This window comes from Patella vulgata, chromosome 1, assembly GCF_932274485.2.
Source record: "Patella vulgata chromosome 1, xgPatVulg1.2, whole genome shotgun sequence".
NCBI lineage: Eukaryota > Metazoa > Mollusca > Gastropoda > Patellidae > Patella > Patella vulgata.
This window is the reverse complement of record NC_065879.2, coordinates 91290664-91314543: the sequence shown is the minus strand read 5'-3', so window position 1 is coordinate 91314543 and position 23880 is coordinate 91290664. Positions and strand designations below refer to the sequence as shown.

Sequence of the window (23880 nt, the reverse complement as noted above, 5' to 3'; positions counted from 1 at the left end):
AAATTTCCGTGTGATTCACAATAGATACCGGATTATATTCGGGTAATACGATGTAGCAATTTATTATGTCCTGTGTGCTCGGAAATAGAACTGAAACTAGTGTTTTCCCATTTTTTTACGCGTTCTTACAACTATTCGCCCCGCAAAAAAAACCATGTTTCAATATGCGAGCTTCTAAAGAAATATAATCCCTGTGATATTAATATGTCAACTGTTGTGTGTGGATACCATTGTGGTAAATGTAACCCAATCTGTCTTAATCATGAACATCTTTTTTTACGATCCTTTATTTAATAAAGGCTTGTTAGTGTGGTGTATAGATATTTAGTTTTAAAAGTGCGTAGACAGTTTTTCTCGGGGAATGCAGTCAACGGATGAATCGCAAAATCCCATAGAATGTGGCTATCGTGGATGTGGGTTTCGTGGAAACTGAAAACCCGGCGTATTACATTTATGATCCATGAACAGGTACTTTTAGAATGGATTTTGTGCTGGAAATTAAACCACATTAACCCCTTTGCCACGACTAATCCAATTGAACGCCATTCAATTTTTTTCTGCAATTAATAGCGGGTGCCCCCCCCCCCTGCATATACTGCTATCGGACATACAGCTCATCCCCACTAAGGAGGTGTTATGGGGCTACATATTGCGAAGAGAGGTTCGTATAATTATGAAAATACTGTTGCATATTAAGAAGAGAGTGCATTATGTAACTGCAAAGTTTGGATAATGAGATGAAGTATTTAAGTTGGTGGTAAAAACAAGCACAAATACAGTTTTTTATTCAAGACTGGAAAATTCATTTCCCAAGGCCCTCGGTCCTGCACCATAGGAAATCTCGCCGGATAATCCAGGTGATCTTCTCGGCCAACCAACGCATGGTTCGAACACGGGACCTCTAGGTTAGCGAGCCAACTGAGTCACCATTACTGGCGCGCGTGTTATAATCCATATAATATCTCGGACATCCGATATTCTATGATTTGAAGTTTAACATTTATTCAGCTGTAATTCCTCCCAAGCGAAGTTTGGTGGGGGGGACATTAATTTAGCAAATGTTCCTATTGTCTGCAGTGATCTTTCTGGATTTTACCAAAAATCATTTTTGCAACATTGCCTATTTGGACTTGTTTTTAACATTTTATTGATTATAATATTCTATATTTACTATCTATCGTAATGCGTTATTCAGCAGTAATTCCTCTCAAGTGAAGCATCTACAATAAGCATGTATTTGCCCTTTGGGGGAATATTAGGTTTACAAAAGTTCCTATTGTATCCGCCGTGATCTCCTTGGATCTTAAGGATTTAATTTCTGCAAACACTGTTCATGATATATAACATCATACGAAATACCTATTATCGATGAAATAATATTGACGACCAAATTCAAACTAAAGGTTCTACATTTTCGGTATCTCCATCATTTTCATCTAAAATTATCCAAGGGTAGTTAATCTCCTTAATTGAGAATTAATTACTGGTACGGTGTCGTACATATAGTATAATAATACTCAAATAATAAAAACGAATGTAACGATAACAAGAAAGGTGTCGCTAACAAACCTGCGAACATCACTAAAATAATAAAAACAAGGGTAAACGCTGAGAACACTACTAATAATACTAAATGCTCTTGTAAATTTAACAAAATCTCCGGCCACCCATGACGCAAGCATTGACCGAACAGTTCTTACTAATAACTATTACAAATAATAAAACAACAGATTTAACAAAAACATTAATGGTATAGTTACCACACAATATGGGGTCTTAGCAAAGCGCCAGAGTTCATTGCTGGTTTTGGTGATAATGATCCGTTTTGCGTCCATATTCACACACACTAAATTATGCGATATTTATGAACACATATTATACACTTACACAGTTCAGTTATAAGGAAGCTTTAAAGATTATGAAATCACAATTGTTTTAATTTAAATTGGTAAATATTTCGGCAAACTTATGACTTTTCTTCTTTCTCAGTATAATCTACACTCTATAAACACAGTTTTGTTGTATAATTTTGAAAACGGTGAACCGTCCATATGCTGGATAAACTATTTGGATTGTTCGTACTTGGTTTTATTTTATTTTGGAAGCCAACCATGCCATGCACACAATTTTGTTCTTTGGTTTTTGCAAACTATCCAAAATCAATATCTTTCAAATACTGGAGTTATGTATGTGGAGTTTATTTCATTTTGAATTCGGGAATCGATAGCACCAACATGAGTAGACAAATTGAATGAATCGATGCCGTTTCCTGATCTACCATCGCTGTCATTATTTATTTCCTGAACATCGTCGTTGTTAACATCACAAAATATGGTGCATCGTTTCAGTTGTGTATAATCGTGTTTATCGCACTCAGTTTTAGTTCTATTTGGTTGATCGTACATGTGGAAATATGATTCAGAGTCATGCGAAGATGGAGTATCACTGTCCTCATTTTGTTCCTCAACATCCCCATTTATTATGTCACCCTCACAAATAGATGTGCAGATTTTCAGTTGCATATAATCGTGTTTATCGCTTTCTGTTTCAGTTCTATTTGTTTCATTGTACGGGTTGAGATATGGGTCAAGGTCGGGTGAAGATGAATCGAATACCATCAGTTGATTGTTGTCAGTTATAATATCCGCAGTATTGACTGACTCATATGAATTGTTTATCGCATCGTTAGCTGCATTACTGGTCATCCCCGTGTTAGCTGTGCGATGTGGTCTTTTCATCACTACACAAAGGAGGAAATCGAGATAAAATCATGCAATCATGGGGATATCCCATTGATATCATTTCGGCCTGTAAAGATCTTTACTTTAAGAGACAATTTGTTAAACATAAATATGTTCTTGTGATAGAAATATAATTATGTTATGTTCTCAATATTATTGTAATATTAAATTGTCAAACGAATAAACCAATATGTAAATGAAGGACACTACTTACGATAAAATGAAAATGCTGAAAGAAAAGCAATCACAACGACGACCAAGACCAGTACAAGAAGTCCGTAAACCAGTTTGATTCGTTGAAAAGATCCCCCATTTTCATTTAGCTCTAACAATATATATTAAACATGAACGGAGCATGTAAACGTGTGCATAGTCGTTACCTTTGATTTTACGTTTTAATGATTAAACTGTGGTCAATAGTACCGAGATTTTTCATAAGTAGAGAATTATTCCCACCTCATTTATAAATCATATTTTTTGTTTTAAATTTGAACTTACCTTCAATAATTTCAATATACTCAGTTTGCTTGTATAGTGTTTCCCTGAATTCTATTTTTAAGCTGTAAGAGTAGCTGAAATCTACAGATGTTGTGTTGTATATGGTAAAGGCTACCGTCTCTGTTATATCATCACTACTCACTGTAATGTTGACATCCGACAATCCCCGTTTGATCTGCCCAGAACCATCGGGAAATATTGATAGTATCTTCTCCTTGTAAAATATAATCATTAACACATTTCCTTTATCCCTTAAATTAAATATACATTCCACAACTAGTGAATAATAGTCGTTATAAGTTTTCCTATTATTTTTGTATATGGTATATTTTTATTCATTCCACAGATAAAGCAATAATTGCACTTACATTTTTAGTCTGTTTCCTGTAAATAGATAATGTCTTTTTGTTTGTTATCTGTTTGAATCTCCATGTCAAGGTTACATCCTTTGCTAAACGATCTTTTATGGGTGTAATATCCCACTCTATATTCAGATCTTTGAAAAAGAAAAAGATAGCCTTATGGTGCAAGTTAACTAATATATTTAAGTATTTCAATATAATGAATCTAATTTTGATAATTATAGCCTACTGCTCATATATTTCAATATAATGAATCTAATTTTGATAATTATAGCCTACTGCTCATATACAATACATTTCCTTGACATTTTGGCTTAGATGAACATATACTTGGGAATCTATTATGGTGATAAAGTTCATTTCATAAACGTTGTTTCCATGCCTTATTTCCATAGATGTTGCGTGCATAATCACAGGTTGTCGTTAACAAGGAAATTCGTGTGACCTTCCGACGAATAGTAAATAGATATACAATTTCCTTACTTTTGTGGTCGCTTCAAATAGTTTTAGTAAATTGCACGTACCAGTAATAATAGTGAGATTAACATCTTTGTAACGTGTGTTCCACAATCCTAGAGTACATCTATAAGTACCACTGTCGTCCATCTGAACATGAGTTAAATGTAGAGTTATTATTGTATGGTTAGGGTCCATAGTCTTGATCAACGCAGAATTGACGTTACACTGAAATAAAAGTCAAAACAGTTTACATTTCTTTTAAATGAAATGAGGTTTAACGTTATCTGTACCGACTGGACTAATGAATATGGACATATAACATATGATCTATGAGAGAAATTCTGTTTGAAGAGCGGAACTACAGTCTACTCTCAATTCGAATTCCAACCATGTGTACACGGTAACTTGGTTCGCCATCAAATCCGAATGACTATATATTGTCCTTGCGATACCTTCCGTACAGCCCAGCACCAATAATATGCGGAACCACACTGGAAAATTTCGGCGAAGTTTCTTGGAATCCAACCTTGGATCTCTGTGCTAGTAAGCAACCGCGGCCTCCAAGTTTTTCAAACATGCAAGCCAAAATAAAATACCAAAAACGAACATGCATCCAAACAAGCACAAATTAAATTATACTGTCTAATATCTACCCTCATACTTTTGTCTTTTTGTTTTAGGATTATGTATGTACTTCATCGTACCTTCTCGTACCTGTATGCCATCTTGTGATAAAGGTTTTGCAATAACTTACCCCATCTTTTGTTATAGTAATTGAATCTCTGTAGTTTGTTTCCATGATTTTCCATGTTAGATTAACATCTAGTCCATTCATACTAACAACATCGTCAACATCATCATTGCTGAACCAAATCGATCCTGAAACTTTTAAGTACAGTTAATCATTTTGACTGTAGTCAATAATATATACAAAGTTTTAGATCGGTCTTCAGAACCAACATAACATAACATTGAACAAACCATTGGGAAGCAATTTTGACATCTCAACCCATAGAGACAAGGGTATATTTTGCGGTACATACCCACTAATTGCAAATGTGTTTATTTTACATTTTCTCGTGGATTGACGGCGGGAGTTAGTTCGCAAAACCTTATGTCATTTCTGGATCTGATATCCAGGGAAGAACTGTGTACTGCTGGCCTGTGTAATGTACCATATATTTTCACTTAATGCGAGTTCCAAATACAAAACTGTTTATGCTACTTTAAGAAATGAAAAACAGTCATGAAACAATGTGTAATAGCATTTTACAGCAATCTTTGACACAATTTATTCAATTAATATCGCTCACCGTTGGCAAGTAAGTAAAAAATAAATAGTATTACAGTAAATTTGATGAACATCATTAATTTCTGAAATAAATAAAAATTCATTCCTATATTGAGAGTACGAAACGGGTCCGGATGAACCGTGTGCGGGGACCCTGGACCAGGCAATGGGGTGGGGTCGAATTACGAAAAGAAAGCGGGAGGTCCAGTTCTTTTAAAGACTAAGAGTGACCAATAAAGGGTTATATGAAAAACCATTACGATCCAGTTACGATCACTAGACAATCTTATCTATTCAGAATCATGTACTCAAAACCAAATGTAGGGGTCCGGGACATTTGTAACACTTTTCCCCGCCAAACTGTTACTGATGAGAAATGGGGTCGTAAAAAGTTCAACGCCCGTCAAATTAATGTTCAATCAACTTGAAACCATGAAAGGCGTGTTCCTTGGACCATGGCGCATCGTTTCACGAACTTCGATTTAATTACGTCACAGTTCCAAGGCGGCTGCGATGACGCCATAGACAGTTCCCGGTGGCACTTGCTATACAGATATTCGTTATATCGAACAAATGAGCAGAATATATTATTGCAATATAACAGTACAACTAAATAAATCCATTCATGTGCCACACCCACAAATAGTGTACCCCTGTGTTGCCGATGTCCGTTGTACAATAACATATTATTAAGGCAATATTATAGTTTTTTAATATATTCACTTAGTATTTGATAAATAAGCCGTTTTCATTTTTTTTTGATAAATCCTGGTTGTAAATTTGGAGAATAATTCGAACAGACTATAATAGGTTGTAAGGACATTAAGCTATTATGATTAGTCGATTATATTTAAAAAAATGCCCGGCACATACCTTGTATTATGCAATTATTCAGCATGATAATTGCATACGAACAATCACTAATTACATACAGGTCTCGTTCGGATTTACCCAGTAGATTCGTTGAATGAAATCCTCGTCAAAACAATCCATCCCATAAAGTTAAAAGCAATGACGAATATGGGTCAGGGTGTGTAGGTTATAAGTAGTAACGGGTATCAGGTTGCAACCTTCCCCTATGCAGTGAAGGATTTATCTCCTTAGTTTTAAATTGTTTCGCTACCACTTTAATTGGTTATTGGTGACATGGCAACCGGTGAATCAATAATGGCGTGTGGGTTTTTTTTTTGTTTAATGTCTAGTTTTGATATTAGGCGACATATGTCTGGTTGATTAATGTGTGTGTTTTAACGTTTCTACATAATTAATTCCTTGTTTAATATATGTTAAGCATAATGAAGAGTTACATAATTTTGATATATATGTTGTATGTAACGGTTGTCAGAGGTAAGTACTAATTAATTACTATTACTATTACTAAGTTAACTGGAGAGACACGACATATCCCCAGGAAACAGGGTAGAAAAGGATAAACCACACTATAGCGGCTGAACTGTTTTTAAAGAGAGAAATTGGGTTTAACGTATTCGACACAAATTAGGTAATTTCGGGAGTAACATATTGTTCAATTTTAGTGTAACAATTCGCTTGTGCCTCCCCACATAACATTATGACGTTAAATTAACGTAAAATGTACGTAAAATGGTTGATCAAATTACTTTCAGTTTGTTCATTTTTTCAACGATAATTTAACGTAAAGTTTACGTCATTTTAACGTTATATTAACGTCATTTTCTGACGTAAATCTAACGTAAAGTTTGCGTCACTTAGGTTAGATTAACGTTAGAAAATGACGTAAACTTTACCTCATTTTAACGTTATATTAACGTCATTTTCTGACGTAAATCTAACGTAAAGTTTGCGTCACTTAGGTTAGATTAACGTTAGAAAATGACGTAAACTTTACGTTAGATGTATGAAAATGACGTTATCCTAAATCTAACATTAAATAAACATTATTTTTGGCCGTTAATCTAATGTCAAATTTTGATGAGCAAAGTTATGAACATATAACCATTATTTGCGGTAGTAAATGGGATATACAGTCAATCCGTGAGCGTGACTGGAGAGGTCCAACGTGTGCGCTTTAGATCATAATGTCTGTCATTCAGTCAAGTGGTTTAGTTTCGATACCAAATTTAAATGTGCGTTTTCTCTGCCCCCCCCCCACTACTAAAGACTCCTGGTAAGAGTTCTTGAACTTGAATTGAATTACTTATCCCTAAATGACAGTTTATGTCTGTTGGATGTTACATTCCATTTATCTCTAATTACCCATAACCATTCAGAATTCTAAATGTGATTGCACACATACGTTACAAATCTAGCACAACTTATATATAAAGAGCGCCATGGAAAACGCATCACTTAGTTTTTCGTATATCCTGTAAACATATCTTATTTATTTTGCTTCTTATTGTGAACAATATTCAAATGGGAACACATCAATAACAACACATTTGTACACTTATGGATGTTTAATTTGTAATCAAGGGTACAAAGTCAGAGGGGTCAAAACCAAAAGTACTACACAAATGTCAGTAGCGCGTGTGTCCTCCACGGGCCATCATCGCGGTAGGCTACAGCATTAATGCGACCCCTGCAAATGTGTAGGGCGGTCCGGTGATGAAATGTGAAGCCTCTCAACACCATTACACTTCCCCCACCCCATCGATTCGTTTCGAAGACGCAGCAGTCTGCAAGACGTTCCCCAAGACGTCTCCACACACGTTGACGGCCATCAGCGTGATAAAGATGAAAGCGACTCTCATCACTGAAGAGCACACTTTGCCAGTCTACTCTTCTCCATGTCTGGTGTCCTTCAGTCCATATCAAACGACGCTGACGGTGATGATCCCTGAGGATAGCTCCAATATAAGGCCGTCGTGCACGGAGTCCTACTTCTCTTAGACGACGTCTTACGGTGTTGGCACTTACTGGTCTTTGTTTTCCGACGACTGCTGCACCTGTTCGAGTCGCTGGGCGGAATATGTCACACAGATGAGTGACCCGGATGTAGCGGTCTTGAGCCTGGGTTGTAACGCGGTGTGGACCAGGACGTTGACGGTCACGTGTTGATCCAGTAAGTCGAACATGTTCCACCAACCTTACAATAGTGGACTGATGACAATTGAAGTGTCTGGCAATAGCACGTGTAGACATGACAGTCCTGGACATTACCATGGCTTCATTCCGTTGATTTTCAGTAAGTCTCGGCATCTCTAGCTCGATTCCTTCACACGTCCAACAACAAATTACGACAGATTGACGTTTCACAGTTCATGTACTGCACATTAAGTTGAAAACGTGCTTTTAAAGGGCTCACACACAATGCTGCACGTGAATATTGGGTTTTTCATGTGCATCTCGTGCAATTTTATTTTTGCACACGGTTCGATATTTTTTGCGTGTGGGAGCATTGTGTGAAATATTATACATACAAAACCACCTAGTAATAAAATATTTGGGGAAAAAAAGTGATGCGTTTTCCATGGCGCCCAGTATATAACAAAATATACTACACGTATCTATACATGTACTTTATTTAAAAGACCCGGTGGGGTGGGTGGCTGAATACTTAGCACGTGTGCCCTGTATCATAAGGTCTGTCATTGAGTCAACTCGGGTGGTTTGGATTCCCCCGTTGTACGTGACAAGGATTGGGGTCGCCTGTCCCACCTCGTGGGTTTTCTCCGGTCCTCCGGTTTCCCACCACTGCTAAAGAGTCCCTACGCGCAGGCGAATTATTGAAATAGAATTGAACCATATGTTAGTCCCGAAATGACCTAGTTTTTGTCGAGTGGACGTTAGCCCACATTTCTCTCTCTTTCTATATCTGTTAAGAATGTTATAAAATACAAAGTATACATTTAAATATTAAAAGTTTATATCCACAGCAGTTTTAGAAAATTGGAAAAATGAAATGAAATGGGGTTTAACATCCTTTTGTTCTGCTCTGACTGGGCTAATGAAGAAAGGCACATGCCGAAAAGTGTGCTATGAGGGAAATTTTGTCTGGACAGCAGCGCTACGGCCTACCCTTATATCGAATTCCAACTTCCAAGGTGTACACATGACCTTGGTGTTTTTCTACCATCCGAATGACTATAGGCAGCTGTCAATGTCAGATCCTCTGTCCTACATCACTGAAAGGAAAATGTCCAAGAAAAGATGCGGGCAGTGGATAATCCGAGAATTTAATTAGGCTTCGATATTTATGATAAATGGATAGCGATTAAAGACAACATCGTCTTGTGTATGCAATGCATTCTCCTCCGACTTCGCACCCGCTGCTAGGTCACACACGAAATAGGTCCGTAATAAATTTACTTGTCGTGTTTTAAATGCCGAAATGAAATGGGGTTTAACGTCCTATTGCTTCGAACTGGGCTAATCCCGGACAGCGGCACTTATATCGAATTCCAACTGTCAAGGGATCTTTTAAGTTCCATCCGAACGACTAGACAGCTGTCCTTGTCAGGCCCTCCATCCTTCATCACTGACAAGGAGGAACCACACCGGAAAATCTAGATGAACTTTCTCGGCCAATGCAGGAATTGAACACCCGATCTCCTGGATAGCGAGCCAGCGTCTTACTCACTTAGCCACCGTGATCCCCCTGTTTTAAATACCAATCGAGTAGATCCTATCCACCTATTTGAAATATGCATTCACTTGTTTTTGTCTAATTGCGTGCTGTTAATTATTAGAACGAAAGTTGTGAGGATTATAGCTTTTCGGAATGTGCAGTGTTAAACCTATCCGAAACCTGTTAGTAATCTTGCTTCAACAGTATGGCATTTTTTAATAAACGTTCGCTGTACCCTCCTATTCCGATCCTTAAATGCTGATTCAAATAACGATGACATTCATATTCATTTATAACAAAAAATAATATAGGCATTTTCAAGAATCAGGTAGGCTTAGAGTATTCTGAATGGTCGCTCAGTGAACAAAAGGTGTTCATTTCCCTTAAAATCTTTAAGAGTCAGCAGGTTTTGTAATGGGTCGGTCGGATTTATACTGGAAACACATTTGTTTTTGGCCTAAAGTCATTTGAATCACAATTTGACAGTTTACACCACATACATGTAGATTACAAATAACATATCTGTCGAACATTTCCGCCGCTTTCAGGCGTTTAATGTCTTAATATTTTTGTGGGTATTGTATACACCCCTTTAGAAAACCACGTAGTGTATGTGTGACAGAGTCGACATAGATACTTAACAATTAATTGAAAGCTTGTGTCCTCAATTGAGAGAACATATTATGTTAGGTCTAAAGTATCAGTATATTTTAAGAAATTTATATTTAAATGTCACTGTCAAGAGAGGTCGTGCGGAGAGAAGGTCAACCGAAAACACCCTAGTTATGTTTGTAGTAACAAATGGTCACACATAATTTTTCGCCATTTAATGTAATGAATGAAATAAAATGTTATGGCTTGCCAGCTCCAACTGGGCTATATTCGCGCCAACCATAAATTTCACAGTAGTTTTAAAAATAAAAGATAAATATAACTATGCAGGTAATATAATAAACATTTGTAATAAAAATGTATCTTTTAAAAAGTCTTGTACCTTTGGTGTAATGACAGGTAAAACTGTGATCTAACATATGTGAGATGATTGCACTCAAAAATGTGCTTAGCTGTCGTAGGAACATGACAGTGTTCACGTTGTGACTGAGACCCTCGCTTTCAGATAAAAATGTGAGTTACAAACGTGTGACCTATACGAGAGCAATATTACAAAATAAAGTCCTACCCGGCAGTGTGAAGGTAACTCGACTTTCGTTTTGCGAGTGCATAACTATTCCATATTTGGTATTTAGCTGTTATCAGTCTATGACGTAAATCAATTAGGGGTAGGTACCTATAAAGGGGGGGGGGGGTGAGGGGTACAATAGTTAGACAACTTTGTATTATTTAGTAGACGAGACATCGTTGGATTCTTTAGAAGACCAGCCATCAGGCAGATTCTTTAGAAGACGACTATTTCATTGTGAGCCTAGCCACGCTTGTTAGACTTTTACAGGAGTTGGGTTTGAGAGAAATAGATGTTAATTTTAAATATTGTGATGTAGATTATTGTTCAACGGTTGTGATATAAAAACATATAGCAACAAAAATCGTTGTACCTGTTACATATTTGATGTGGTATCCGTACTGAGAAAACACAATGGTAAAGTCCTTAAGAAGAGAGATACAGCAGTAACCAGTCCCGTCTCAACCAATCCCTAGACGATCAGGTCAAAACAAAGACATGTGACACCTGATCACAACGCTAAGTTTTATTTGATATACAATTAGTCAAGGTAAGCCTTAATTCGTGTTTATCACATTGCATTGCAAAGTCAACACGGAGAATATTACAAGATTTTTGTGAACCTATATCTTTGATTTGGCCGACATAAAAATGATAAATACCTTATCAGCGTTCTTAATCCTGGTAGCAATCCTAACATCGAGGTGTTAATTAATTTATGATCCTATGTCTGTGCAACGTTTAGTCGGTATTGATTAATCAGAGATTACCTACACGTGTACACTTGCGCCGACACTTGGGTGAATACATAAAATAGTCTGTTATTCAATTCAGTTACCTACCAACAAAATTTTAATTAAAATTAGTCCAACTTTAGTCGTAGGTCTACTGTTAATCTAACGTAGTGAGATTTTTCCGATTTCATTTTTTTATAATATATTTTTTACGATATATTTTAGAGTAATGGAGTCAAATCCATCATCTAGCCACAGAATGGCGGTCTCATTCGCGCTGTACGATGACTCCAGGAATATGATATACAGTTGGCTACTCCAATCGGTAAATGGATCCGCGAAAACCAGGTGAATATGAAGCATTTCGTTGATGTTTGACACGATGTTAAAGGAAAATTTGTTATATTTTTTTAGTTTGATAGGGTTTGGATCATCATAAATCATACCAGTGACATATCAAAGTTGACTTTTATGTCAGACTATATATTGGAAGGTTTTTGAAACGACGAAGTTTCTAAAATAAATGTTAATTATAACATTAGAATTATTACTGTTTCTTTCAGGTTTGAAAACAAAGTTGACGGCACTTGGGAAAGAAGAACACTTTGGCAGCATCAATCTCTGGATTCGATTCTAGGTATAACGAACTATGTCAGCGACGAAGATGATTCGACGTAGTTGCTTTGTTAATGACATCCAGAAGTACCACCACGAAACCATTTTGTTTCGTAAAAGTCGACAATTAATTATCTCTAGAATTCATAGAAAGCGATATATTATACAGGTTTACTGTTCATTTATTCTGATCAAATGGACACGGGGAATATGGCTACAGGACTGTCTTTGTTATAGTGTTATAAATCAAAATCTAAATTGGATCTTCAATTAAATAAATTACAAAAATTATTCCGTAGTCACTCGTTTTATTTAATTAGGGGGTTAATGAATAATGATAATGAATATACACCCCGGCTGTATTTAGGTAATTAAGTACTCCGGTTGAAAATACTGGCATATCTGAAATTCCCCAATAACTACAAAAGAAATTGAAGAGACTATTCTGCGTTTGAAGCGTGAAAAAAGTGTGGGTATAGATTATCTTATAAATGGATACTTCTTAGAATAAAAGACGATATGTAGCACCACGAGTCTTTTGTCAAACGTAGAAAGCTGGCCTCCGACAAACCGGTCGCCACATCCTACGTATGGCACATGCATCCTTTCGTACTACATATCCTATTAGCCTTGTGATCGTCTAGTATTTTCAATTATCTTCTTTGCTTCCTTTTCAAGTCGTGTGTTTGCTTCTCCCTATCTCAGTAGTTAAGAAATGTGTCTTCTCAGTAGTTAAGACGTTTGTCTTACCAGGAATAGCAATGCATCAGTTTGTATTTTACGTTTTATATTAAGCACTGAGTACATATGATACAAGCATAGATTAAAATAAAATTATTCTCTGAAACCGGCGAGTCTGCTGATAGAGATTGCAACATCTTCTCCCTCTAGAATCAAGCGGCTGTCTGACGAATGCTCAGGGATATGATAGTCTTGTAGATTTGTCAAATATGACGAAATTAATTACAACGATTGGTTAATTAGCCCAATGACGCCGAAAATCACCCTTATATGGACAGTGGAAACTTACACCAAAAGTTTCACACGTGTTATCTGGTGATATTTTGTTTTCACATAGGACTAGCCCTGTTTTAGTTTTGTATGTATGTTTATGTGTAAATCTGTCACTCATCATATCTGACTAGATCTGACCACTACAGAAAGTTTGAATCCAATAATTAGTTATAATATAATGCTATTATTAATTTAAAAAGCAAAAATTCAACCAATATTTTATTTAATGCTAGATCCGCTTAACCAATATTTGTAGCAACATAACTCTATGGATTATCCATAACAGGCACGTGCTTTCACTCAAGTCACAGTCATCGAGCGATTGTTATTATTGTATGCTTTCTCGATTCCCCATTATTCTATAGTGACTTATTGTCTGCGATATCACCTCGGTGGAAGCGGACGTAAAATACAACTAACTAACAACATGTCAGGTCGATTTGCGCTCATGTTGTCAAATTGTTCCGGTTCGATGAATTTCGAGAAATGTTTTTGGAGCAATGTTTTTTTTAGAAATGTTTTGCAAGATTTGATTTTGGAAATTTGTTGTTGAAATGTAAATGTGGGCTAATATTTTGATCTTCTAAAATAAGTGTTATCTTAATATAACTAAAATTAAATTAAACCAAAATACAAATCTTTCATGGCAAATGTCTGACTTGTTAAACAAATATTGATTTTAAGATACAAATGTTAATTTTAATGTACAAATGTCGGAGTACGACAACAAATAGAGAATTAAGGACTATGAATTAAGAACACTGAATAAAGAGCCATTTGGTCTTCCATACCTACTGGAACTCTTTCGTCCCGCAAACAATACGACTATCATGACAAAATTAACAATATAAGTCATTGCCTGCGTACATTTGGGTCAGGGCGTGTGATGTTGTTTTGATTTTTTGCAGCTGAATCGGTTGTTTGGGTGACTACTGGTAAAAGTGAACCGGTTGTTTTAGCTGGCTGCAATACTCAACTGGATTGCGACTTACATGTTGAAAAGTATGACGTCTCTCTGTTAAAGGTAGAGTTATATATTATATTATGACCCTATGTCAGACTTGTATCCGTTCATTGTCTGCCTGTTTTTTTTAGAAACAGATAAAAGCTTCCCAGAAAATAGGTATGCAACGGATTACTATTTCCGACCATTTTGCGAGAACAGCATTGTTGAATTTGCAGATGTCTTGTTATCAGTGTGGATTCTAGTTGGTTAATACGACAATGTATGACAATTATTAGTTCGGTTATTATCCCAAAAAATGTATGATCACATTCGATTCTACGCCAATGACCCTGGGTATTTTTATTTGCTAAACTTTGAATAGCCACCACTTAGGCATTAACCATCCCATAAACTCACCCACATCCTCAAATTAAGCAGACTATGTGAATGTAGTTGTGCTACATTCTCTCTATACTACTGATCAATTATATTTGAACACATATCACCATCAACGGCAAATAATCCAGAAAGGATACTTGGAGAAATATTAGAAAAGGACAGATAGTATTAGAAAATGACTTAATATTAAAAACAAGAGTTTAAGGAAATATCTTAATATCCCACATTATTCCATATCATTGTATAATTTAGGTTAATGGATTCACGGAAAATGGACTGGATAAAACGGACAGGTATGAAATACAGAAGACTACAACCAGACAAGGACAGCACATTACTCTGAATATAACAAATGTGACATTACAAGATGCTGGTATATATAGATGTAAAGTAGATTTGACAGACCACTCTAAAGACATTAACCTCGCCGTTATTGGTATGTCAACACTTTAACCCCTGGTTTATTTCCTCTTATTAGGTATCCCAATCAACTTAATGTGGTTTAACACTCTGCTTTTAAAGGGATCTGCGGAGGCTCAGTGAATAAGGCACTGGCTCATTAACCAGGGGGGTACGAGTTCCCTTATTGAGTTGGCCAGGAAATATACTTGTTTAACCTTGTTACTGGCAAGAGAAAGCGTCTAGTATTTCGAATGGACATGCATGTAAAACAACCCTTTGCAATTGGAAGTCGACGAAATCTAGGGTCAAATTGCACTCAAACATGCGGTTGGTGTAGAAAAGAAAGACGGCACATTTTGTTTCATTTTCGAATTTTCATAAATATAAATATATTCAGTCTAGGGATGCTTCAATTTTACTGCCATTGGATCGATCAAACTGTTTAATTTTTTCAAAAAAAATTACAATATATAAATACTGTTACGCACATAAACAAAAGAAAATTCAGTATTGACAAATTTAGTATACTGAAAGTGACATTTCTGGTAATATCACCCAACCCTTTCTTACACAAGCATAAAAATAAATATAATTCTTTGGTCTAGATATAACTTTCATATATCCTAGCATCATAAAATTGGACTGTGACATAATGTGTTTGTTTGTATGGAATAAATATTAGCAAATAACATAAAGCATTGTCAATATAGATTCAGTGATTATGGGAGTGGTTGTTAATGAATATCTGAAGACATCACACTCCAACAATCACAACCTATTGCTTAACAAATTGGCCATAGTGTAAGACCGGTCAGTTATGATAGACCGTTTTAACTTTCGAACTAATAGCCGCCCATGTTCCAGTATATAATTTTTATTAAGGTCTATTAAGTTTATTTATGTTATTTATAGATTTCCAGTGGAAGAGTAATATGGCGACTATGAAGGTTCGCGTGGCAAATAATATAACGATGCAATAGGAATATGTATCCAAGGCTGAGTTTGAATATATTTTTTTATTTAGAAAATCCATGGAAGATGACACCAGACGGGTTAGTAAATCACAATTATCTCATATTAGTTCCTACACATCACGGGCATTATGTGGTTACGAATTAAAATTATATACCTAAATGTGGCATACATAGGATACGATTGACAGCTTTTTTGTGCTCCATGGTTGGGGGGGACGGGTAAGCGAATTCGCCTTTTTAACCTTCATCTGACGTATTAGCATGCTATGTGTTCAATCATCTGACAAATTTGGGGAGATTTGGTAAAACAGACATTCACTAGTAACACTTTATCGATACTTGGAGTTTCAGAAAAGGCATCAGACTGGCCATATCTGAACGAACCAACGTCAATCTGATTGCAGGCATTACCAGAGATGAAATGGATTGTGGTTTAACCTCCTATTGTTCTGCTCCGACTGGGCTAAGTATGACTTGCAAACGCCATACAGTGTGCTATGGGGTCAAATATGCACGAACAACGGCACTACATCCTACTCTACTATCGAATTCCAAAGCTTATTTTGCGTGCACGTCAATGTGTAAACGGATTCTCTGGCAAGCGGGGACCACATGGAAAAATCCCGATGAAATTTCTCGCAACACAAGCATCGAACACAGATGTCACAGGTTAACGGGCTACTTTTTACTCACCGACCAACAGCTCTCCCAACCATTACGTTCTATAATGGTGGTTAATTGTTTATGTTTACATTCATAACACAGGGTCTTGTTAAGTGGGAGTATGGCATTGAAGCAGCAAGATGGAAGGATGACAGAATTGACCTTCGTTTGATTACCAATAACTCAACAAAAATTATATTTAACTTACGCACCTTAGTAGAGGATGACAGAACGGACCTTCGTTTGATTACCAATAACTCAACAAAAATTATATTTAACTTACGCACCTTAGTAGAGGATGACTTGAAATATAAATACCACTTACAGTTAAAATACAGTGATACCTGTATCATATCTCACAAACCAGTTAGTTTACAAGAAGGTGAGTAGTTGTGTATCACACTTAAAATTCACATATCGATGGCTAAGTATGTAAATGTTATAATGTGCAGTTTTGGTCAAAATGATGTTTTGACCTTTTTGAATAGCATAAACATGCGCCCTTCTACTGTGTAAATACTGTTAGTCCAGATTAATTAGAGTATCATGTTATTGCCATGAAAACGTATAGCACATGTCCTCATTCAGTAAAAGTTTAGTATGCAAAAGTGATATTTGTGGACATGTAACTTTTGTCTAATAAAAGCTCATAACACTAAACAGGAACCAGTGGACATATCGCCTACAAAGGGGTCTAAACATTAAATATTTTACTTCCCAAAATCATTGAAGATCACCGAAAACTGGTGGCGGGACTTTTTCTACCGTATTATTTACAGCAATAACGGTCTCCGTGACATATTGTGAGTTGTCGTTTCTGTAGACAAACTCACTGATTTAGTGTGTATCAGCAGCATACGAGTAGAGATTGATATCAAACTGGTGTGTAGCCAACGTTTAACAAATACCATATTACTTACAAGAATTGTTCGTAACTTTGGCAGACGATTACTATCAGCAAATCCAATATGATACGTTTATATAAATGAAGAAAATATCACCTGTTCAACAATTTACAGATAAATCATCATATACGTACATTGGTGTATTTTTATGTAATGAGATTCCCGATTCTTATTAGGCTACCCTGCAAAATTGTCTTTTTGAAGTAAACAAAAGGATGGAAATCATCAGGTCGTGAGGCTGATATTGTGCGAGAAATAACGTGCTTAAAATAAATGTTTACAACCACAGAAGCATTGGAAATTGAAAACATACCATTTGCATTCATTGACAGATACTGGCAATTGTGCGAAGACACACATATGTTGGAGTTACAATAAATTAGCAAAGTTGAGAGAGATACTATCGTTGGTGCAGACTGTGGATTAGGCCCATTTAAGTGCAAACTATTAGAATACTAGTGTTTCTGTTTGGAACTAGAAACATTATTATATGCTCTTACGAATTTGTTCATTCTTATGTCCGAGAAGTACAAATTGTCCTGCAGCATAGGGCAATAAATTTATTGCTGTTGACTGCACACAGTGGTTCGTATATATCTTGCTGAAGTCAGCTAATATTGAAATATTCTTCATCATGAATTTTGCCATAGTGACTTGACAGTGCACCAAGTTTTATCATTAAAATTAACATGTTCTTTTGAATACAGAAACATGCTTGGACAATCTGGATGGGTTGGCATGATTGGCCCCTAGTGGCATAAATCCTTCTTTTGACTAATGTGTCTGATACATCGCCACGATGATTTTACGTCAAAAATGTTTACTTCTGTTGTATGTATTCGCGTGCTTCATGATTTATGTCTTTAAATGTGTTTTTATTGAGCATTGCATGCTTCTCATTAACCCTCCGTAAATTTGACGGTGTTGCATTGCGGAGATGATGCCTTAGTTTTATCAAATCTGCGTCATCAGAAATTGGTGCGTGCTGTTGTGCATGGTCGGGGCCGTCTTTTTTGTAATGTTCACACGGCTGATACAAAGACATTATTAGGTGAATTAAATTATTTATGAATTAGAATGTTACTATTCTGCTCAAATGGTGTGGCACAAATATAACGGTGGTTTGCGGCTCGAAAGCCTACAAGTGAAGACTTGGAATAGGCTTTTCCTTCAGCAGATCTAACTTCACCATGAATTGTTTCCTATCATTAATACTATATATGGTTGTAATATTACCTTTAGTGATGGTCTGACAGGTTATAATGAGACTAAGCTAATATTTACTCAGGGTATGTGAGATTGTTATTGTAATGACTGTGTCACTGTGTAGAACCTATAGATGTTACATTAAAAATTTTAATTTGGATAAACTGTTAAACGAGCTGATAAGACTTCTCTGATACATCGGAGTTGTTTATATTCATAGATTTGATAGGGGTAGATGATTTGGACCATGATATGTGGTATTATTGGGCTCATCTGTCTTATGGCTGCCTTAACTTTGTTACGCATTTCCCCTTTTTAAATTATATATTAAAAAGGATTTCTGAGGTTTGATTGATTCAAACAAACATCAACAAATTTAAGGATTTTAGAGCTGGTTCATATCATTCCAATAAATTTACTGGAGCTCAACGAAGCACTGCAAGTGGTCGTTCGGAGGTTGGTGACTTTCCGAAGACGGTGGCAGTAAGATTTTTCCAGCGTGCCTCCCCTTGTCAGTTGTGCAGGACAGATGATCTGGCAGGGGTCAATAAATAATTGTTCGGATGGGACAGAACACCATGGTTCTATGTAGACAATGGTGTGTACTTGAAATAACCCTTAGCAGACGGAATTTACGACAAAAAACTGTCTCTTTTTAAAAGTCTAGAGTATTACAATATATACCCGGTTGTCAAATGGGGGGGGGGGGTGGATGGCTGAATGGTTAGCGTGCGCGCGCTGTATCATAAAGTCTGTCATTGAGTCGACTGGCGTCGTTTCGAATCCCCGGTTGTACGTGGCAAGGAGTAGGGTCGCCTGTCCAACCTCGTGGGTTTTCTCCGGGGCCTCCGGTTTCCTCCCACTGCTAAAGACCCCTACGCGCAAGCGAATTATGTAAATAAAATTAAACCATATGTTAGTCCCGAAATGACCTAGTTTGTGTCGAGTGGACGTTAAACCCCATTATGAGGTAGACTGGCAGTGGAAGTATTTTGATCTTGCGTCATTGAGATGCTCCCACTCAAACAAAATGTGCTTAACTGTCAAATCAGTGTGACTGTTCATTGAGATACAGAGTTCGGAAATATTAACTATGTGCAAATTCAGACTTGAAACCCATTTGTTTGTGACTTAGTATCAGAATTATCGATTTTCTTCCCGTGCTTAGTGCATGCGATATGAAAGGGGTCAGCGCAATCATTAATGCACATTGTTATTATTATTTGTCTCCTTAATATTGCCCTAGATGTAGAGCCCAGAATGATAGATCCGGACAATCAGCAGATGTATGGTAGAATTGGCGAAAAGATACCATTAGTATTTACGTATTACTACAGCTTCCCGGCATTCATCATTAACTTCACCCGTGCAAATAGCTCCGGATTTAAAGTAAGAGAAAACATTTCGATTGTCTGTTAGTAAACCAATTCGATAATAAACGCAATACTTTGTAAAGATATATTTACACTATGTCTTAGAAAATGTATATAATATATCATTTCCAAGCCACCTTAGGTTACGTATGTGGATGTATCGGAATGGTAATGTACTGTATTTTAATGAGTCATTTACACTCTCGTGTATGCATGTATCACAAAGAGGCATTTACACGCTCATCAAGAAATGCTATATAATATGTATCGACAATACGAGTGTATGCTAAAATCTTACAAACATTACAAATCCTTGACAACTCTAAATTGCTAATTAATGCTTTCTAAAGAGTCATTTACACTCTCATGTATGCATGTATCGCAAAAAGGCTTTTAAACTCTCATCAATAAATGTTATATATAATATTCAATTAACCTATTCTATTCATTGACAGAATGCTCAAACTTGGCATATATCTCTTGACTCGAGTTCCATGATTAGTACTTTCTGCTTAGGGTTAGCAGAAGCAAGTGATGGCATAGGTCAATGCCTGTTGGCGACTGATAACGTTGATTATAATTCATAGACGGTGATGAAACTTGATGTATAGCCCCAACCCACCGACTTAGTGCGATAATCGGTTTTTGGTAATTGGTGCTAAGTTTAAGTACTGATTACTGGTTTGGTAGATCGATGTTACAAAATATGTGTCATTAATGTAGGGTTCGCATTTCGGGACATCAGACTTTTGATTTGTTACTAATCATAAGAACTTGTTTTCTGTACCTGTGTAGGAACCTTCAGAGTGCACCTACTTGTTTTTAATTACAGTATGAACCTGGGGACGTCACTTGGAAAGATGTAAATTCAGTTATAGATGACGACAGACTGATCTTTAATAACCGATCTATATTAGGTGGAGGGCAGATATCTCTAATTATATTAAATACAACTATTCAAGATTATAATGCTGTCTATAAATGTGAAGTTATATTTACCAATGGCAAGATTGTTTCTGCAATGATTGAATTAATTCTACAATCTGACACAGGTTAGTTGTACACAATCCTATAGCTACATGCTGTTTAAATACTCACATAATTATATAGCCAATCCAGTATGGTCAACACTCATGGTTACTTTACCTTTTGTATCACTAACATCCTCCATCGTGTAGCTAGTCCAGTATGGTCAATAATCATGGCTACATTACCTCTCTTATCACTAACATCCGCCACCATGTAGCTAGTCCAGTGCTGTCAATATTCATGGCTACATTACTTTTTGTATAACTAGCACCCACCATATTGTAGTTAATCCAGTATGGTCAATACTCATGGTTACATTACCTATTCAAGCATGGTCAGTCCTTAATGGCCACATTACGTTTTACACGCCCACTGAAATAGCTGAAACGTGGTTAACATTTATATAACTGAAAATGGTATAATTGGTATATATGGTTATACTTCCACCGGTTGTTCATTTTTGGTGATTTAACCCATATTATAGTATGCAATTTACTTTTATAGTCATGCCTGAAACAGAGAAGACGACATTTGAAAGAAATATGATGATAGTATTGGTGATAGTAATGGTATTAACAAGTTTGATAATAGGAATTGTTGTTTGTAGTAAGTGGTTATTACAATTATAAAAATCGTGGTTTAAACCATTGACTGCAGCGTGTATTATTTAAGCACATTTTAATATAATTATTCTAAATTCATCATGTACTTAGACATACATAATCTCAAAACTAAGATCCTTGTAATTATTTATATAAAGATTTGTTTTACGCTTTATGTTATAATTGTAAAATTAGAATGACGATAAAATAACCCCATTCCAATTTTCATTACCATCTATTTGTTTTACAGGATATAAATGTAGATCACATAAATATGAGAGACCGAGACGTGCCAGTAATACCACGAATAATATGAGACATTCCTACATTTCAATAAACAGTGTTGTTATATTCCATGCCAACCGTGATTCTACTACAACCAATACTGAGTCTACTGCATCTAACGACACAGATGCATATGCTAATCCTTACGATCCAATCAACAGAGATGGTATTGATACCAGTAAAAACTTTTATATGTCACTACATAATGCTGGAACAAGTAACATTAACCAAGGCGATGATGTCCACGAAACAGAAGTTGATGACAATTCGGTAACCAAAATAGACGATGATGATGATGACGACGATGATGTAACTAATATAGATGATATCCACACAGCCGATGATGATAACGACGATGATAACGACGATGATGATGATGATGATGATACATAGGCACATGACTCTAACCCTTACAATCCTCTAAACAAATATACCATGAACAGTGATATACACAGTTATATATCGCTACCACCATGTACCAGATCCGACTATGGAAAGAATGACCTTTTGCACAATTCCAGGATAGTAGATGGCGTAATAATAATTCAGTAATGAACATTTTCTGCGTCGATGTTTTGGAACATAACATTGAGTGAGACTGGTAAAAGTGGTGTAAAGTTCCATTACATCAAACTCGGGGTGTAGTTTCAGTATTTCAATACGGTGATGAGCAATTTTTATTAGTCAAGATTTTGGAACTCGACAACATTGATTCTAATTGGGTGACACTACTTACATTGAGAACTGCTTAGCAACATAATAGATGCTGTATATAAAAAGATATATACAATTAAAAAATGTGTGTTGGGGGACATCAGCCTCACTGTTGGCTTGTTTTATTTAAAAATTTATTCTTTGATATACGTTATTCATATATTTGTTACTTTGCTAGTCATATGTTTTGTGCAATAGGGATCCATGAGATATCCTCATTTTTTGTTATTCGCAATTGATATACTGTACACATATTCCTGTTTTTGAATTTAAATTGATTTTTTTTAAACAAAATATATCTTTGTTTTTAAACTGATAATTTCTGTAAAATTAATTAAAGCATGCAACTTTTGCTTTTGTTTGTATATTAAAGTATGTGTTTTTCATTATTTTAATAATGCTGGTATAGTATATATTCAATCTAGAACTACTCGAACTTTCTCAGCCAATGCAGGGATCAAACACGCGACCTCCAGGCTAGCGAGCCAGCGTCTTACCCACTTAGCCACTGTGACCCACGGAAATAAGAATGTCACAAACTGTTTTAATGTAACGTGTAACAAATTGTACTCTTTAGATCATGTTGTGCTGTTTGTGTCTCGGAAATAACGTAAGAAAAGGTAAAAGTAACTTTTAGCATCGCTGCAATCAGCAAGAATCTCGTTTGCGCCACAAACTCCCCCCTTTAACACCACTTTTAGACGGCATTTTGTTTCAAAGGGAGTTGCCTAACTCATAACGTTACTTAGGTAGAAGTGTAAATGGACCAGAAATAATATTACTTGATTGGCTATTATATTAATGTGACATTCAGCTGGTGGAGATAACTCTGGGCTTCATCTGGATAGCAATAACCCCAAAAAGATTAAAAGATGACTTGGCACTTGTGTTATGACCGTATAGTTTTAATTAAAACGGTTTTAAGTACGTATAGCTCTC

At 36.1% G+C, this 23880-nt stretch overlaps 1 protein-coding gene and 3 long non-coding RNA genes across 8 annotated transcripts; 2 read left to right on the top strand and 2 right to left on the bottom strand.

Moving 5' to 3' along the window:
- Positions 1-1177: 1177 nt before the first annotated feature.
- On the bottom strand, positions 1178-3448 carry LOC130013969 (uncharacterized). The gene is made up of 3 exons (XR_008788938.1): positions 3240-3448; positions 2956-3066; positions 1178-2740 (listed from the first exon to the last, which is right to left on the bottom strand). It is a non-coding gene; the product is annotated as an uncharacterized LOC130013969 (long non-coding RNA).
- A 158-nt stretch (positions 3449-3606) lies between these two features.
- Positions 3607-6340, bottom strand: LOC126817899 (uncharacterized). Of its 2 annotated transcripts, XR_008788265.1 has the most exons (5): positions 6225-6340; positions 5374-5434; positions 4815-4945; positions 4126-4285; positions 3607-3735 (listed from the first exon to the last, which is right to left on the bottom strand). It is a non-coding gene; the product is annotated as an uncharacterized LOC126817899 (long non-coding RNA). The 2 variants fall into 2 exon arrangements; XR_008788269.1 differs by lacking the exon at positions 5374-5434 and having other exon boundaries at positions 6225-6325.
- A 251-nt stretch (positions 6341-6591) lies between these two features.
- Positions 6592-12638, top strand: LOC126818991 (uncharacterized). 2 transcript variants are annotated; one of them, XR_007679441.2, is made up of 3 exons: positions 6592-6698; positions 12040-12162; positions 12378-12638. It is a non-coding gene; the product is annotated as an uncharacterized LOC126818991 (long non-coding RNA). The 2 variants fall into 2 exon arrangements; XR_007679440.2 differs by lacking the exon at positions 6592-6698 and adding an exon at positions 11314-11630.
- A 1048-nt stretch (positions 12639-13686) lies between these two features.
- On the top strand, positions 13687-23260 carry LOC126818216 (protein ecdysoneless homolog). Of its 3 annotated transcripts, XM_050545491.1 has the most exons (8): positions 13687-14467; positions 15041-15224; positions 16103-16242; positions 16930-17209; positions 20185-20327; positions 21144-21363; positions 21845-21946; positions 22193-23260. In XM_050545491.1, exons 3-8 carry the CDS (start codon positions 16222-16224, stop codon positions 22618-22620), a joined length of 1194 nt encoding a protein of 397 aa, XP_050401448.1. In that variant the 5' UTR covers positions 13687-14467; positions 15041-15224; positions 16103-16221; the 3' UTR covers positions 22621-23260. The 3 variants fall into 3 exon arrangements, 2 of the variants coding, with proteins under 2 accessions (XP_050401448.1, XP_050401457.1); XR_007679167.1 differs by lacking the exon at positions 21144-21363; XM_050545500.2 differs by lacking the exons at positions 13687-14467; positions 15041-15224; positions 16103-16242; positions 16930-17209 and having other exon boundaries at positions 19000-20327.
- The last annotated feature ends 620 nt before the right edge of the window (positions 23261-23880 follow it).

Excerpts from the sequence above, each read along its gene's own strand:
- LOC126818216 (XM_050545491.1), top strand. The coding sequence starts at position 16,222 with ATGGAAGATGACACCAGACGG. Across the intron at positions 20,328-21,143 it reads CAAATAGCTCCGGATTTAAA|TATGAACCTGGGGACGTCAC; the intron begins GTAAGAGAAAAC and ends TTTTAATTACAG. Across the intron at positions 21,364-21,844 it reads AATTCTACAATCTGACACAG|TCATGCCTGAAACAGAGAAG; the intron begins GTTAGTTGTACA and ends TTACTTTTATAG.